Source organism: Anabrus simplex, chromosome 14, assembly GCF_040414725.1.
Source record: "Anabrus simplex isolate iqAnaSimp1 chromosome 14, ASM4041472v1, whole genome shotgun sequence".
Taxonomy (NCBI): Eukaryota; Metazoa; Arthropoda; class Insecta; order Orthoptera; family Tettigoniidae; genus Anabrus; species Anabrus simplex.
In genome coordinates this window covers 81,299,371-81,318,397 of record NC_090278.1, presented here as the reverse complement: position 1 = coordinate 81,318,397, position 19,027 = coordinate 81,299,371, and the positions used below count along the sequence as shown (strand labels likewise).

Below are 19,027 nucleotides of genomic sequence, written 5' to 3'. Positions count from 1 at the left end.
GCCGAAAAATATTTAGGTTGCCCAACATGAACACATAACCAAGCGCGAAGTAAAATAATTTTGTATTTGGTTGTCTGTGATGGTGGTATATAGTGAATTCTTTTAGTGTTCCTCTTAGATTATAGGTGAAGTTTCCGTGAGTTCTGTGCCACTTTTCATGAATAAAACGTGTGTTATACGACGTGACGAATATTTTTCCCTCGTTTGTCGTTGATGCACGTACGCTCATAAGCAAATGTGAAGCTGTAAAACTTCGGCGACGGTAAAATACCAGTTAAATTTTACTGATTAAGTTTAGGTTAGGTTTTTAAGTTAAAAGCAAATAGTCCCAGTGTATGTTTGTGGAAACCATGACTGTACTATGCTATCACGAAGTGCCACCGAGTGAAACTTTAATACATTGTTTAAAATCTGCTATACATTAAGTTATGATGGTGTCGCTGCCATGAACATCAATTTTGAAATATGTGCGAGTTTGTGGTTGAAAATATTCTTGAAAGACCTTTCTGAAGTAGACTTTCCGCGAAAAATGCAGCCTTATAACATGGCAATGTTGACTTTAGGGAGTGTAGTGGGGCTACGATTGCTTATATTAAAAATAAATTTAAAAAAACATTTTTGCCGCTGCGGTAACGAACGTATTCACCGCACGCCACTGGTATTTCCATTTTTTTTAAAAAAAGTAAAATTCCAGTTATTCATTTAGCAAAATGTAACATGAATACATAATTCTTAAAAAGTTAGTGCTTGATTTTACACAGTGTTTTACTGGTCACTGAATTTCTCAAAATAGTATATAAAACTTATCAGGCATCCGATGATAATAGCTAGCCTATAAATGGCGAGGGAGTTACACGAGTGAGGACAAAGATATTTACTATCCAAGGTTAAAATACAATAAAAATTCAAATGCATCTACTAAATATATATACAGTATGCCTTCAAATAAATAACCTAACATTTTATTCTCGGTAAGTATGATTCGATTGTCGGTGAGTTAGCAGATAATTTAAACCGAAAGAACCACAAGCCACAGCTTATCCACCTTAACTCCGCATTATATCAAATGTTTCTAAAGCACCTCTTACAAAAAAATTATAGTGTAAATCGTAATTCATTGCGTGCATTATAAAAATAATTGAGGTTGTAGGCCTGACATTTTACTGTATCCAGTCAAAATACATGAATTGCACTGAACATAGATAACTTATTTATTACAACGTAAATTGGTAATGACAAGGATTTCTGTCCTCTTACTTTCATTATTATATGCCTCCATTTCAAACTCGAGTATCGCCGCAGTTTAATTTCGTGTGGCTATTTCTAGTCGAGTGCAGCCCTTGTAAGGCAGACCCTCCGATGAGGGTGGGCGGCATCTGCCATGTGTAGGTAACTGCGTGTTATTGTGGTAGAGGGTAGTATTGTGTGAGTTGCAGGGATGTTGGGGACAGCACAAACACCCAGCCCCCGCCCGAGCCATTGGAATTAACCAATCAAGGTTAAAATCCCCGACCTAGCCGGTAATCGAACCACTGACCCTCTGAACCAAAGTTCAGTACGCTGACCATTCAATCGCAACAGTGATCAAGAGTGACTGGGAGAACTTCGCCCAACCTTCAGGGCCTGTGACGTAACCACAACGTCATCGCCTGCCTGCCCGCTCGCCTACAGTGCTGGACACCCACGGGACGGAATGCCCAGCGTGAGCACCTTTGCTATAGACCAGGCCCTCTCAAACGCCCAAAATCTCATGCGCGCAAGCCGAAGCGCAGAGGTTCTCTGTACCGTGCATCGGTCCGACTCGGCTCGGACCAGCGTTTCCTCTCAGGGCGACTCGGCTAAGCTTGGTTCAAGTCTGCTCGGATGGTGGAGCGCTGCAGAGCGTGTGAGGAAGAGGGAGACAGGCGGAGCAAGAGAGACAAGCGTAGGGAAAGAGAGAAACAGAGCTATTGCTCAAAATCAAGGAGTGGGGGATCTGCACTCTGGTCAACCTTGCGAAGTCGTCTTATGCACCTTACGCTGCGCAATGCACCGCTGCATGCACCCTGAGAGGCCCTACTATAGAACAATGGTAAAGCATTCTTAAAGTTAAACCTTCATTATTACATACGTGTTCCTCGCGAACAGACTAGACTTTCTTCTGAAGACGCAGGGTAAAATACTCTGCGAAATGTAAAGAATTTCACCTTGTTTTCTTGATACGGCAAAAGCCCAAAAGCTTATCATGCTTACTTAGACTTGTCCACGTACAATCTGCGGAAAATTCTAGCGTTTCGAAAATATAGCAAGCCTTTGTTACAAAACAAACTTGTATGATGTGTAAATACAAGTAAAGTATTACTAAGTAAGAAAATTACAGCTACAGTATTTTTGGAAAGGAAGAACGAAATGCTTTACAGGTTACTTGATACCTTGACACACCGGCCAGACGACCAAAAAACACCATGATTCCTGAGTCCAATTTCACAATAACATATAAGAAAGGATGGTCGGCACAGAAACTATATCCTGTTAGACTCATGCTTCGGTACGACATTACAGCGCCTGTTGAAAAATAATCGTATTAGATAACATTGCGGTACACACATATATAAGATAACATGTCCTGGCTGACTGACTTATTCATCATCGCCCAGCCAAAACTACTGGACATAAAGAAACGAAATTTTGTGGATACATTCATATTACAGTGTAGGTGCTCACTAAGAGAGGAATTTTAGATATCCCATCGTTAAGGGGGTGAATAGTTTCAATGAGTATATCTATATCTCAAAAACTTAACAGTTTACAAGACGTAAAAATTGGTATTTGGAATATCCTTTTGTTTTCAGAAAATCCACTTAAGGGGTCGGGGTGAAAAGAAGCGAAAAGGATTGAATTTAATTAATTTACAGTAACATATATAAGGAGTGTAGTTATAAGAAATCCCGAAGTCAATACTCAAACTCCGAGGCGACTGTGGCAAATGAATTTAATTCACAAACACACGTAGAACGAAATGACCGTCGTGCACTGCCTGTTGAATATTAAAAAACCCACCATACACCTGAAGAATTAAGGGTGGCAGATGTATAGGCCTACCGGGATGTCTTACGTAAGAGTCGTCAAAAACCTTTTCTCTGGTGTTTCCGAAGATATTTTAAATTTCGTTTTTGCAATGCAGGTAGAGTTAAGCCCACGCAACGTCCAGTACCAACGGAAGAAAACGTTTAGGTTCTCACTACAAACTAAATGATGTTTAAAGTGTTATTTTTTGTGCCCGATCGGTAGAGGAGCCTCAAATTCGTCCAGTACGCCATTCCGTTCAAGAACGTTATTGACAGTTACAGTAGAGCTTCCCCCGTTGCGGTGCCTTGTAGAACGCCGTGCTGTCTCCACATTACTGTCATACAGTGGCCTCACTCATGGGCTACTGGAAATACTAACAATTCCTTTTGTTAGACGTAAACTTTAAAGTTGACAATTACCTTTTTTTTTCACTTTATCGGTACAAGGTAGAGAATAAAAATGTTTGTAAACAACATAATTGCACTAGCCAATGTCCCCGTGCTTCGCTACGGTATTCTACACTGTATACGGATATTGAAGAAAATTACTTTTCACACAGCGAATAATATTTGTTTAAATTGCATGTCTGTTAGCGTTATCCAAGGAACAGAATGGGGAGGTCCCCATACGTTATTTCCAATGTAACATTCGAGTTGCGGAGTTCTGATTCACAATCGAGTTGAGAAATTTTCATTTATAATGGAAGGTCTCTTGTCTACTGTGCAGTCACAATCGATTTGGAGAGTTTTCGTTACAATGGCAGACCCCCTTTCCTACTTCGAGACAATCGGGTAGGGGAGTTTTGAAGCAAATTGTATGCTCCCTTGTCTTCTGCCAGTCAAATCGGGAAGGGAATTAATCATTATAATGGTACGTCATCCTTACTGATTCCAGTTACACAGGAGTTGGAGAAGGACCCAATTCCTCCTCCCAGTCAAAGTCGATGTGGGGAGTACTGATTACAATAGCTGCTGAGGGTCACTACCGATTTGTAAAGTATTAATTCTAATGGCAGACACACGCCTTCTAGATCGCTACAAATCGACTTCAATGAATAAGATCGACATACGGAAGTATATGCACGTTTATACATTGCAGACCTTCATTTAGAGATTAACTGCTTCTAAACAGTACGTTTAGTCACGAAATACATTGAAACGAAGGTCTGCACCGTCATCAAAATTGCCTCCATATTTAGATATTTTCCGAGGATAAAAGTGAGAAATTTAAACATCTTGGAATTTTTCCGTCGGTTACAGGCTAAAACCTATAATTCTGCCAAATTTCAATTTTCTAGCTCGTCTGACAGATTGTGGCGCCATCTTGAATTTGGGGAGATGGGTAAAAATGAGGACTCTCAGGAAACGAAAGGTAAAATATATGCAGATTGACATTATTACACCTGAAACGGATAATAATCAATGTACAGACACGCGGTTGTTACGATTTTCTTTAAGTTTATAAGTATCATAACAAAAATACTTCAACCCCTTCTTTCAATTCTTTTCAAACTCCTTTAAAAACGTATATTTTCCGAAAACAAAATATGTGTATTTCTGATGAAGATTCCAAATACCATTTTTCACATCTATAAGTATCGTCATAAAAGGTATTCAACCCCTTTTTTAATTATTTTTCACCTCCCCCACTTAAGGGAATTTTCAGGAAACAAAAAATACGCGTTTCTTTATTTTTAAAGTAGATTCCCAATACCAAATTTTACCTCTGTAAACTGGTAAGTTTGAGATATAGTAATACTCATTTAAACAGTTCACCACCCTTTTCACCCCCTTAGCAACGGAATATCCAAAAATCCTCCCTTAGTGAGCACCTGCACTGTAATATAAAAGTGTACCCAAAAATTAATTTCTTTATGTCGCGTAGTTTTGGCGGGCGTTGATTACAGCCAGTCGGAGTTAGTCTTTTATATATAGAGATAACATGCAACTAAACGAGGCCACAGAGCTAGTTATAGAGGATTGTGGCGACGTTTACAAAATTTACAAAGGCTTGCACACTGAACGGTGAAAGGCATAACAGTCTATAAAGTAGAAATGGGCGAAGCGATACTGCTGACTGTTTCGAAACATTCGATACGACACAGCAAATTGCTTCAAAGCAGTGTGTCGACACATGGCGCACTTCCATCTCAGGCTGCAAGAGGAACAGTGTTCCTTTACGCAGCACCTGGACAGTGTTTCACGATGGCGTGGTGAAGCCGAGTTTCGACACACGGCGCACTTCTGTCTTTGACTGGACTAGAAGCAGTGTTTCACGATGGAGTGGTGAAACATTAACCACGCTTCATAGCAAAGTTCAGTTCAACGAATAAAATGTTCCACGTTCTGATGATTAAATATGAGATTTATGAAATATGTAATGAGCAAATGTACAAAATGCAGTATGATGAATAGATGATGTACAGTATAATAAGTACCAGCATATAGTATATATAAACTGCACTTGCTTCTTCACTACGCGCTTACAAGGATACTAAAAGGGATCAGTTTTACAGTTAAAAGCACACTAGAAGAGTCACTTATTTGAACACGCTGATTATAAAATGATTAAAGGTCTGTTAAAGTATGGAATCTCGGAAGCAGACATTCAACTCGGAGCACCACTCAATCACAAAGTTAGGTTCACCAAGAAGTCCCAACTCGACTGAAGCATGTCCATTCTGATGCATGGAAGAAAGCACACTCCAAAAGGATGAAAATCTGGTGGGCCCGCAAGAAGACAATCAGTTGAGATTTCACGCTTCTTAGTGGCCCTAACGATGAATAAGTTATTGCACACAAAATGCCTATTATGAATTCTTGAAAATTGTATTAATCTAATCCAGTTACAAAAACATAGTAAATTAGTCTAAATGAACATCTAAGAAGAGTCCGAAATCTGAATTTTACGTACATTAACAAGCAACCTAAACTAGTTACGAAAGCATAGTAAGACAGTCAACAAACTACAGTGAGTATTTTGAATGATTATAAAATGAATAATTAAATCTAAGAAGGGTCCAAGGTCGGTATTATCCAGTAACAGATTTGACATAATCGAGTTTAAAAATCTACTTCAGACTGAAGTTTCAAACCTATTTTTGAAACGTTTGCACTTGACAAACCGGAGCGTCTTTCTGTCGTAGTATGACCCTGCTTTGAGAACAGTAATATATTTTCTCTGTCTAAAACAAAGACCTTACATTGCGGGATGTAACTTGACTCGCGGTTCGGAATGTAAACGAGTGTCGGCTCATCTTCAGGGCAATGTCACGGGGAGGCGAGAAGATCAACAAAGCACAGCCATTGTTTCGAAGCATCGATGCAGCTGACATGTACGGAACTACTGCAGTTTCTGTTCACGCGACGCGACACGCGAAGCAATCTCACTGCTTCCAAACAGTGGAGCGTTGTTGTGTCGAGGCATCGATACAGCTGATTGCGCCGGCTCAGTGCTTCGAAGCACACATGCATTAGCCAACTCTACAATAATGGAGATGTATGCATGTATGTGTGTATTTATTTTTAAAAATAGTTTATTAACATGTTACATTACAGAAAGTAATACTACATCCTTACTTATATATGACAGTACTAATTAATACTCTATATACAATTAATTATATACGGTTCTTTTACAGTTATATGAAGGTAAAGACGTAGATGATTTGGTTCTAGGACAAGAAAAGGCTGTTGATGCTGATGAAATGGGAGATCCAATTTTGAGGTCTGAGTTCGACAGAGCTGTGAGAGACCTAAATAGGAACAAGACACCTGGAATCCCCTCTGAATTACTGACTGCCTTAGGAGAAACCACCATGGGAAGGTTATTCCATCTAGTGTGTAAGATGTATGAGACAGGAGAAGTGTCACTCGATTTTCGGCAGAATGTTATCAGGAGCGTATTTTCATCGCATGCGTTATGATAGCGTAAAGAACTGTCTGAAGTACGAGTGTAGGTTGTTTCAAGTCAAGTATTATTAATTTCATCTCTCAGAAGATCAAGCTTTCCACGCAACTGCACTAGTTCCGTTGCTTGACTACGTACGACGCTGGTGTAGCCTCGCCATCTAATCCACCGTAGAAAGAAAGAGAGAGCAAATGCAGAAGATAAGGACGTAACGCATTCACTCTGAAAATTGCATTCGGTGGCAAACATAGTTCTGAAACCCTCCGCTTGGCTATGACTGAAACAGACAATTGTTAGTCTAGTACTTAGAGCAGGGTCTCTCAGGGTGCATGCACTGTGCAAAAGACGACTTCGCTTGGTTGACCAGAGTGCAGACCCCCCCCCCCCACTCCTCGATTTGGAGCAATAGCGCTGTCTCTCTCTTTCCCCACGCCTGTCTCGCTCGCTCCCCCTGTCTCCCTCTTCCTCACTTGCTGCGTAGCGCTCCAAATCCGAGCCGAATTGAGCCGAGCTTAGCAGAGTAGCCCAGAGACGAAGCGTTGTTCCGAGCCGTGCCGAGCGGGAGCGATGCACAGTGCACGGAGCTCTTGCGCCTCGATTTGCACGCGTGAGATTTTGGGCGTTTGGGAGGCCCTGACTTAGAGGGTACTCCCTACGAAAAATAGGAGTCATGGTGAAGAAAAGTCATGCCACTGTTCAATGTGGCCAACACTGTAGTTATTTCAGTTACCGGTACCTTTTTTGAAGTTTTGATGATGATGATTGTTGTTTAAAGGGGACTAACATCTAGGGCATCGGCTCCTAATGGTACGAAATGAGACGAAATGTAATGACAATTTAAAAGTCCAAAATCAACCAGTGACCAGAATTCAAAACATGATTACGAAGAATGAATCGATGGATATGAATTTAAAACAATCAGTGGATCCGACCCGCAATGCTCCACATTCTCAGAAACTAGCGTTGAACAAGAGCATTACTGACCAAGGGACTGCTTCTAAAGCGCAATCCTGAGTCGATGATGTTTGCAGTCTAAACGGGTCCAAAATCCAGGTCAACGGCCCCTCATAATGATACTTATTGCTAGTAAAGTAGAACCATGGTATTTGCCATGTTACGGTACTGATCAAAAGTAACGTAGACTCGCTGTATTCCACACATTATGGTACTACTCACAGGTAATGTAATGCGCATATGTAACACAGACCTATGGTGTTTCTCACATTGCGGCGCAACTTACAGACAACGCAAATCTACGGTGTTCCTCATGTAGGTGTATTTCCGTGGTGTTCCTCCCATAGTGGGCATAATCACAGGCAACGCAGACCCATGGTGTCGTTCGTAGTGGTAGTAATAACAGGTACTGTAAACACACAGTAAACCACTCTCTGCTGCTACTAATCACTAACCTATTGTGTACCTAACGTAGTGGTACTACAGTACTCGCAAGTAGGGGCGAGCCATGGTGATCCCCGCGTGATGGCACTAATCAAGTAGTTTCATGGTTTTTTAGTACAATCATCCCTTGGTCGCCACTTTTAGTCACTTCTTACGACAGACGGGGGATACTGTGGGTGTATCCTTCGTTTGCGTCCCCCCACCCACAGGGATTTTTGAAGTTTTAATACTGTTAATTAACCATGTAAGTGTACAACCTAAAACTTACAGATATGACATTTTTAGCACCAAGAAAACCGGTTTGTGCAACTATCGCCTATAACAACCACTGAGTGGCGGTCCCTTGGAAATCGTTATAACCGATTCCGGCCGTAAATACCATTGCAATGATGTCAAACTGTTTAAATTTAAATATGCCAAAATTAAATAGTTAAATGTTTCCAAATAAATAAGCAATCTAGAATAATGGAGCAAATCAACTGCATTAAAAAAAAAGACTTGATACGGCATCAGGCTGTAGATCATACAGTGAGAATCACGCGGAGTTAAGAATCCTATGCATTCTCATAGAATGGAGTAACAGAGTATGACATACAAATGGTGATGTCTTGTAACTGACCTGAGACCAATCTTCCTCACGTCCGAATGAAATGAAACAGAAGAATAATGAGGAAAAAACAAAAGGAAAGAGACGAATCAAATGAAATGAAAGAGCTTCAAGAAGTAACTTCGCATACGGTATAACGGGCACATCGTTGACTAATGCTACCGATACTGAGGAAGAACTAGGAGACTATAAATTCAGAATTTTTGAAACTATGGCTTTCAAATTTGCTTCTTCTCGGTTATAATAGTATTTTTGCATCTGTTCCTTTGGAAAGATGTAGGGTGTAGATGTAGCTGTCGAGGTATGAATACTGTAGATTTTTATATTTTTTACGTATTTAATATTTTTTTACAAGTTGCTTTACATCTCACCAACACAAACGGGTCTTATGGCGACGATGGGATAGGAAAAGGCTAGGAGTGGGAGGGAAGCGGCCTTGGCCTTAAGGTACAGCCCCAGCATTTGCCTGGTGCGAAAATGGGGAAACTACGGAAAACCATCTTCAGGGCTGCCGACAGTGGGGAAATACCGGTAGATGCCGTGGAAGGTGTTAATAACAGAATGACTGGTGTTGTAATTGTCACTTTATATTTTTGTGAAAAGGCAAACAATCATTATCCTCTCCTCTTCGGAGTCCCGTAACCATGTAATGATGGTGGTGATTTGGAAATAGATTCAGTTTTAATCTTGTCTGTACCCGTATACTTTCCGGAATTTCTTTTGATTTTTCGTCTGAACACTACTTTTACAATCACCTGTATATGAGAAAAATGAGCGGAACTCATTTATTTCACGGAAATTTCACGACTGCCATAGCCAACGAACTGCACAGGTGAAACGAAAAAGAAAAGAGTGACTGAAATGCAAAAATCGCATAATGGTACTCATCACAGGCTACGTATACTCATGGTGTTGCTCACACAGTAGTACTAATCATAGGGAATGTAGACCCACGGTATATCACACATTATGGTACCACTAACAAGCAACACAGACCCAGCTTGAGTGGTTCGAGTTCCTCAGAGAGTAGTGTATATAGCTCTAGAGGGAACACAACCAGACACATGTAATAGTACTAATCGCAAGTAAAGTCGACCCATGGTATTCATCACGTAATATTAGTAATCACAGATTGTCTCATGGTTCCAAAAGTATCATACCTTGGTCGCTCCTTTTATTCGCCTCTTACGACAGGCAGGGGATCCCGCCCACAGGGGATTGCGTAACGGAAAGCTTACTCGTTTCGCTGCGCGATGGTTGTGCTAATATGTCGCATACTAGTCTTGTAGTCTTGTGAAGCACTCTCGAAATATTCAAATACTATTTTCCCGGAATTGAAGAGCTGCGCCTTGCAATTTGAACTTGTGGAAGGTCTCGCCATAGCCTGCAAGTTTACAGAAAATGAATTAAATCGGTGGGGATATGCTGGCAAGGTCTCCTGGTCTGTGCAAGCTGAACCACAGCGAACAGTGGAAGTACACAAAACCTTTTCGCCGTTATTAATCTATAGGACACAAAATGTTGACATTCAAATAGCTTTCTCACTTCATTCATTCATAAAATCAGTGACAAGTATACACTATTTAAACAATATAGGCTAGTACAGATATGCGCATACAAGTGATTAGGTATCTGAGAATGTTCTTACAGGAGGAAACCTGCCATCCTATTATTACTAAAAAGCTGTTATTTTCTATCCAAGGAATGTAGCAGTATTTTGTACATTGTCGAGACGAAAGTCATGAAATTGCGTACGGCTTTTAGTGCCGGGATATGTCCGAGGACTTCGGCTCGCCAGGTGCAGGTCTTTTTGGTTTGACTCCCGTAGGCGACCTGTGCGACATACGAAAGTCATGAGACAGCAGCATGTTAAATGTAATAGTCGGTGGCGTCATCGCACAATGCCGTCTTAGCTTTTTTGAAAATCTTAACCTCAAGAATTCAATATGATTCAATCAATCTGCATTTAGCGCTGTCGCTCAGGTGGCAGATGCCCTATCAATTGTTCACCTAGCTTTTTCTGAAACATTTTCAAAGAACTTTAACATGTATCGAACATTTCCCTTGATAATTTACTCCAATCACCTACTCCTCGTCCAATAAATCAATATTTGCCACAATTTCTCCTCTTTAATTCCAATTGTATCTTTATATTATGATATTTTTTACATTTAAAAGCTCCACTCAAGCATATTCATCTACTTATGTCATTCCACGCTATCTCACCACTGACAGCTCGAAACATACCACATAGCCGAGCAACTCGTCTCCTTACTCCCAAGTATTCCAGCCCAAACTTTGCAACATTTTCGTAACACTATTCCTTGATGATGATAATGTTTAAAGGGGCCTAATATCTAAGCCATCGGCCCCTAATGGTACGAAATGTAATGACAATTTAAAAGTTCAAAATCATCCACTGTGAATAAAAAATGTGATGAAGAGTGAATGGACGGATAGGAATTTAAAACAATCAGTGGATCCGACCAAGAAACTATCATAAACAATAGTATTACTGACCAAGCTACTGCTAAGGCACAATCGTCAATCGAGGATGCTTGTTGCCTAAAGGGGTCCAATATCCAGGTTATCGGCCCCTCGTAATGGTACTTATCACGAGGAAAGCAGAACCGTGGTATTTGTCATGTTGCGGTACTAATCAAAAATAGCGTAGACTCATGGTGTTCCACATATTGTGGTACTAGTATGAAGTAACGCATACCTATGGTGTTTCTCACATAATGGCGCCACTCGTAGGCAACGCAAACCCATAGTGTTCCTCACCTAGGTGTACTAATGACGGGCGGACACTTTGTCGGAAATCATCCAGAACAAACCATGCTGTTTTCCCTTGTTTTTTTTTCCCCCCCAGTTCTCGTATCAAGCAGTTCTGGGGAGGGTCCCATACACTGGAGCCATACTCTTACTGCGATCTTACCAGAAACATATACGCCCTCTCCCTTACATCCTTACTAAAACCCCTAAATACTCTCGAAACAAGGTGAAGAGATCTGCAACCTTTCTTAACCACCCCGTTAATACAATTGCCCAATGAAGATCATTCCTTGTATTAGGTACTTAATGTATTTCCCATGAGATACTATCACTCCAACACAATAATTAAAACTGAGAGGACTTATCCTCTTGGTGAAACTTACAACTTGACTTTTCATCCCATTTACATTCATACCATTGTCAGCTGTCCACCTAACACCTTTTCTTAAGTCCCCCTGCAGTCGCTCACAATTCTGCAACTCATTTACTACTGTATATAGTATAACATTCACAAATAGCCTTATCTATGATACGAGTTCTTTACCTCATACTTTTATATATAAGAAAACAAAGGTCCAATAACACTCCCCTGCGGGACCCCATCTTACTCATTACAGGATCAGATAACGCTTCAACTACTCTAATTATTCTCTGAGTTTTATTTTCTAGAAATGTAGCCACCCATTCAAACAAGCACTCTTTAGTCTGGTCCAATAGCCCTCATTTTTGTCCCATGATCTACCCTATCAAAAGCGACACAGTCCATTTGACCTCCTGAATCTCAAATGCCTGCCATATCTTGCTGGAATCCTACACTCTTGGAAGTGCCCAGACCTGTATTCGTTGTGGTCCATGCTTGTCATGTCAAGGCATCGAACGGGGATCACGATAGGAGGCCATACAGACGAGGCATTCCACTGCCGAAATTGAGCAGATATTGGGCATTCCTCGATTAAAGGTGCCAGGTGTGTATCAGCATTACCATCCACAGTGGCCCACCACGGATGTTTAATAATCGTGATCAGCGGGATCTGACTGGAATTTACTGTCCGTGGTAATAGACAAGGTACACATGCAGGAGGTACCAGATGCATATCGAGCAGGTCAGTGCAGCGTTTTTAGTGCCTAAGGGATACGACAGCAGAAAGACCCACCAAAGCGCACTCTTTAAACACCACGGTACCGGGCACAGCATATCACCTGGGCGCGTGACGTAGCCAGCTGGACTCGGGGTGATAGGCAACATGTGTCGTGGTAAATGAGTCACAGTTCCAGCTATTTCGAACCGATCGATGGTAGTGTTAAGAAGAGGCGCCGACCCCATCAAGCCTTGGGTCCACCTGTCAACAGGGTCATGGCGCCTCCACAATGGCGTGGTGTTTTTGTCGTGGCATGAGCTGGGTTCGTTGGTCCACGTGAACAGTTCAACTACAGGCGACTGTTACGTTCAATAGCTTGGTCACTACTTGCAGTCCTCCACGTATTTCGTGGGCTCCCATATTAAAACAATAATGCATCGTGTTATCAAACTGTCGAGAAGCATTCTTGACAGCGTCAAAGACTATCTTGGCCACCTCATTCGCCGCCAATGTGCACCCCGTCGAGCATTTATGAGACGTGGCGGAGAAGTCTATTCGTACCCCAGATCCTGCAGCTTCAAACAGCACGGAGCTGTGGGTAGCTACCCAGATGGCGTGGTTATCTCTCCACAGGTGTTTTGTCCACTTGTGGAATCGATATAACTACGGGCTGCTACATTTCACCGGTCTAGACGATACTAGACCCATATTCCATGATTTCTGGCATGACGGTCAAGTTTGTATCTTGTACTCGTCGGACTTAAGACCTTAAAGGTTTCAAGTCGATATGTCTGCCATGTTAAACACATCCAGCTAATATGAAATGTAGGAAAATAAAATAATGGCGGAAAGTGTATGTTCAATGCAGAGAGATCGTAAGGCCTAAACGAACCTGTTCAGAAGGGACGAGGTAATGAATAACGGTTGTAGTTTATACCAAACAAGATCTCAATATTTACCTATGAAGATTCAGTGAAGTGATCTACCGCTTGTACTCTTCCACAATACTCATAACTTAAAATTACAGGATCTATAAACTTACATAGTTACGGTGAAAGTACGTTGCCCAGGAACAAAGTAACAGTGCGCTGCACGACGGCAATCAAGAAGGGATGATCCGCTTCAAACGCTTCTACTGGAGGACGCATCGATCGAGCTCCAATAGTTATCCCTGTGGGCAGACACTCCCTTACACATTTATCAAGTACCATTTACTGCAGACCCCAGTATTCCGCGTGTGGCCAGTAAAATCTTAATCATTATGTACAAAATAAACTTCTGTAATCTAACAGTGAGAAAGGCATCTGAAAAAAAAAAAAAAAACTTCTCATGACCTTGGAAATAATACAGTTTAATCAGCAGAAAATATTAAATTAACTTCCTGCAGGTATACCTACGTCATAGCTAGCACACACTATTCCTAAGGTACTGTACTGTGTATTCCATTCTGAGAATGCTCTTGCTCACGGAGTTAACAGCCCACGCTCGACTTGCGTGCGACCGTCAAAACAGAAGGGCAATATACGAGGGCTATTTTCTTCAACCTCCGATCGGTCGCGAAATTAAAACCACAGTGAGAATCCGATGAAGCGTTGCGCAGTGTCTTTAGTATGTCGACCGCGTCATGTCGCACTTGTTAGCAGGGTTGCCACCTGTAGTACATTAGGACTAGATCTAGTACTTCATGGACATTTTTAGTACGTTAGTTCTTTTTATGGAAATCTAGTACCTTTTACGCAGCTAGAGTAGAAGCTCTTCTACTGCAGCAGAAGAACAAGAAAGAAATTTATAAGTTTCAAAGCCAAGTGCCTACCTTTTCATGTTGAATTCTGCAAACAGATTTTTAAGAGGATGGATTTTGTGACCCTATTTGAAAAATCTGCCCATGCCGAACCTTAGAAAATTGCAAAAGAGATAGCAGGTTCATCAGTACAATCCCATTATCTGTATATTTCCATAATGTAATTACAGGAAGTGTCTATGAAGTTAAACACAAAATGGTGGTTAGCCAAATCCACAGAAATATAAAAGCTTTACAGTCTGTCGAACACAAAAGCTCAATATATAAATTACACTATAACATACTTGTAAAACACACAATGTTAAACAATATTTATAGTGAACTTGTGTGTTCGACAGACTGAAAAGTTTTAAAGTTACATTTAACTGAGTCGACGGTGGAAAGTTCCTTCTTAAACAAGTTCCACAGAATCGTTGAAAGAAAACTAAGAATATGAAATTTTGGAACTTTGCTTTTGAAATGAAAAATCCTGTAGGCGAGTACATTTTTCCAAATTTGAAGAACTGTGTGAAGGCAGTGCTGTGTATACCACATTCTTGCTGCAACAGAAAGTTTTTTCTGCTGTTACTTTATACAAGACCAAATTGAGAAACAAACTCGAATCCTTTATGCTGAATGGGCTCCTAACAAAGGAGAAACTAAAACATCCATCTGCTCAAAATTTTCACATTTGAAAACAGTTTATTGCTTTGGCAATGTTTTCCAAGGATAAGAGAAATTCAAGATGTGAATTGCATTTGAATATATTCTAAAAGATAGCCAACTTTTGGATAGTGGATGAAGTGATGTGAATGTTGAACTGAAATGCGTGAGAATATTCATAGTGTTCATATTCTAAACACAAATGACTATCAACTCGTACTCAGCTTGAACTGGAAATATTACGATGGTGGTGACGAACTGCAACATTGCTGCTTACCATCATTGATATCAAAACCAGTAACTTCTGATTTCTCATATAATAAATGTGTATTTTTAGTAAGTATACTTTGATTTCTATACTACCTTTATGAATAATCCTACTCCATTGTAAAAAAAAAAAATCATTTTCCCCATAATCTAGTACCTTTTTAGGGGAAAATTTAGTACGAAACATTTTTGCCTGTTCGCAATCCTGCTTGTTAGATCTGAGCCCGCAGCGAGTACGTAAACATGCCTAGGAGTCTCCCGCCAAATGTGAAGTGCGTTCTGTCATTCGATTTCTTCATGCTGAGGGGTGCAATGCAATTTTCTCGAATTGCCTGATCCACTCGCTTAACAAGATCATCGGTTGACACTCGCTTCTTCCCTGACCGCCTGTATCATGAACGTCTGTACGTCCTGCTTCAAAATTCCTGCAAATTGCCGACTTCACTATCACTCATGAACGTTTCACCGTACACATTACTCATTTGTCGGTGAATTTCGGCTGCATTGCATGAAGAAATCGAATGGCAGGATGCACTACACACCTGGCAGGAGACTATTGTGCTAGGCATGCGTACATGCTCACTGCGCGCTCAGAACTGACAAGTGTGTCGTGGTGCGGTCGACAGGCATACTAGATATACTGCGCAACACATCTGTACAAGACTTCATCGGTTTCTCACTATTTCGCGACCGATCGGAGGTTGAAAAAAATAGCCCTCATACAAAATAACAGTCATGTGAATCACATACACAATTTATTGCCTCTTCTTGTCTGTCCCGAACTGCTTTTAGATAGGATCCATCTACCTGGAAGTCGTCCAGAAGTTAACAAACTGGGAAAGTTTTGGAGCCTAAATTTTAAAATGAAGGATCCAATAAACTTCAATACCTAGGTATGTGCATTGAAAAAATGAACTGTCTGTACACTGATCAAACTATTTGACAAGTGTCTTGCAAAAATTTAATATGTCTGAGTGTAAATCAGTAACAATATCTATGGACAACAATTTTCGAATAAGTATCGTGGTTATGTTACTCCTCGCATAGCCTGATAGTTCAGCTACAAATATTTATTATCTTCATGTCGTCAGGTAGTATTTCAGCGTATCACTGCTTAGGCCACATTTTGGGACTTTCTCACAAATTCTACCATGTTGCTGAGGTTTGCAATTATTTCTCTCTCTTCACAGTAAATGTCCACACATTCGTAGTCTTCTTGTGAGCATTTTTCTCCATGATTGGTACAACGCCACACCCTTTATGGCTACGGTGGAAAGACAATACAATCGTGTGGCGTCGGCTGACCAGGTCAATACCTTACAGTCGTTTCCATGACTCGTACAGTTAGTTGATGTTCTGCACCTTTCGTAGTTAGCCAACACACAGTAAAATGAAGACTTTTGATAAAGCCTCGACGAAATGCGAAACGCGTGTAAAGGTACTTTAATAATTTTGAAATAAAATACAAAATTTACCTTCTTACTATGGATTCTCTGAGAAAATTATATCCCTGTTCATGATTTCGAGAACAATCAGGTCAACTCAGTGGCTTCCAATACTAAGCCACATTCCTCCAACACACCAACGGAGACGCAACACACTGACAAAGAAACACTTTTAAAATTTTAAATAACAACGAACTGCCCATTCATGCTGATACTGATCACCTACATACTGATGGGCTTCGATCCTAGACATTCGCCCGTTTGTAGGACAGAGAATCATGTAGCTACCAGTTTTAATCTCCGAGAGCAGTGGTCACAGGAATGGAGAGTTTTCTGAAATTCTGCCCATCACAGAAACGATGTCTGGCTTTGAAGAACTTCAAAAGATCTGCACAAAATTAACTCTGATTTAGATCAATCACGTGACATTTGGAGATCTGTACAAACGGAAAAGATCTTCACCATGTTGCGACTGCAGCGCTGAGAAAGTAACAGTGAAGCATATCGCTCAAGGCTGTCTCAGAGTTCTAACAGGAGTGAAAAGAGAGAGATCTGTACCTACAAACATCATGGTCAATTGTTTCTATTTGTAATTTAGGTATAAAATTGTACAAAATTCTATCCAGAAGTCTTCATTACTTGCAGAAAATTCTTGGTTTCATTATTAGGAAAGCTAATCATAGAGAAGGACAAGATAAGAGAAAATTGAACAGATTTTAAAAGACTACGGTATCATTCGAAAATACAAACATCATAATTCTCATGCAATCAATATACACTGGCAATTTCCTGAAGACTGATTGTTCAAATTGTTACTTATATCACTGATAGTTAAGAGTTTACTGGCCACATTTCTTTATATAGCGAGTGCACTGGACATCACGAGACGAATCAAGTGCATATTTTACGAAACATTCGTAACGCCACCGTCATGCAAGGACTGGTGTCCTTTTGTGGTTTGTAGTCTTCTCATACAGTCCCGGACAGCACAAGTGAACACAGATACCCATGTGCATAATTATGTACATGCCACCAAGTCAGAAAATAAAAGAGAAGGCCAAAGTGAAATGGTTTGAATAACCACGATAAATCTTTTCATTTTCGTATTTTGTATGACAGACGTAAGAGAAAAACTAGACGGATGCAAAATTAAACTCTGCCCAAACAAAATACTTCGTTCTTTATAGGCAGAGAGAAATGTAAAAGTTACTATCTTAATTATTATGAATAGTACAGTAATACACTATAACGGATTTCTACCAAAAATTAGTGAATATATCAATGTCCCTGTAAGTATGTAGAGTGCAACAGTAACTTCGTAGTGCCTTAATTCAAATGAAGATGTTAGGTGTAGTCTCTCAGAGAGTCAACAATTTTATATATATATATTTTATGAAACCAAACAACTCACTGCCTGCTGTCAGTTCACCAAACGTAGTACTCGACCTTGCTCGTCAGTGTTAAAGACTGCAGCTTAAACCTACACACTTTTAAAATACGTTGATTACTACACTAGCTCTAACCTCTTGGCTACGCTTGTCTGCTACATTAAGAAAGCAGGGAGAACCAACTGATGAGCCCAGCTTAGCACACTGGGGCGAAACGCTGGCAACCAGGAACGAGTTAGCTGGAAAATTTATAATTTCCGAGAAAGGACCATTTATACTGGTATTACAAACATAGTTGCCAACTGCTACATCTCAATGTTGTCACAATACGGAAAGCTATTTCAGGAGATCAGAACACTACCAAGCGGCATAACAATGAACTATTATAGCAACCCAAATGCTACCAAATAGCGTACAAATTATCTTAGCAGCCTGCGACCTATCGTTCCAAAGAATTGGCAATCTGTCCTACTTTTACCGATTATTTTTACAATTTAAAGGTTATTAATTTTTTTTTTTTTTAAATGTTTCTCAGATGTTACTTATGACACAAGAGGAACTTCTGTGTCAAATTTACCCAACTGTTTGGTGGTCCTAAGATACTGTGACGAGTGAGCAGTATTTCACATTTATAAAATTAATGTAGATTAACGGCCCAAGAATATTCT

General features: G+C 40.4%; 1 protein-coding gene across 22 annotated transcripts in view; it reads right to left on the bottom strand.

The window, feature by feature from the left end:
• The window catches only part of LOC136885226 (leukocyte elastase inhibitor), a 263,118-nt gene that overhangs the window by 129,291 nt on the left and 114,800 nt on the right, over nt 1-19,027 (bottom strand). For 2 of the 22 annotated variants that reach the window (XM_067157686.2, XM_067157685.2), the window contains exon 8: nt 13,859-13,987. The exons of the other annotated variants lie outside the window; for them this stretch is intronic. In XM_067157686.2, the coding sequence (XP_067013787.1) occupies nt 13,863-13,987 (125 nt within the window). In that variant the 3' untranslated portion in view covers nt 13,859-13,862. The remainder of the gene's footprint in view (nt 1-13,858; nt 13,988-19,027) is intronic. 22 annotated transcript variants of the gene reach the window in all.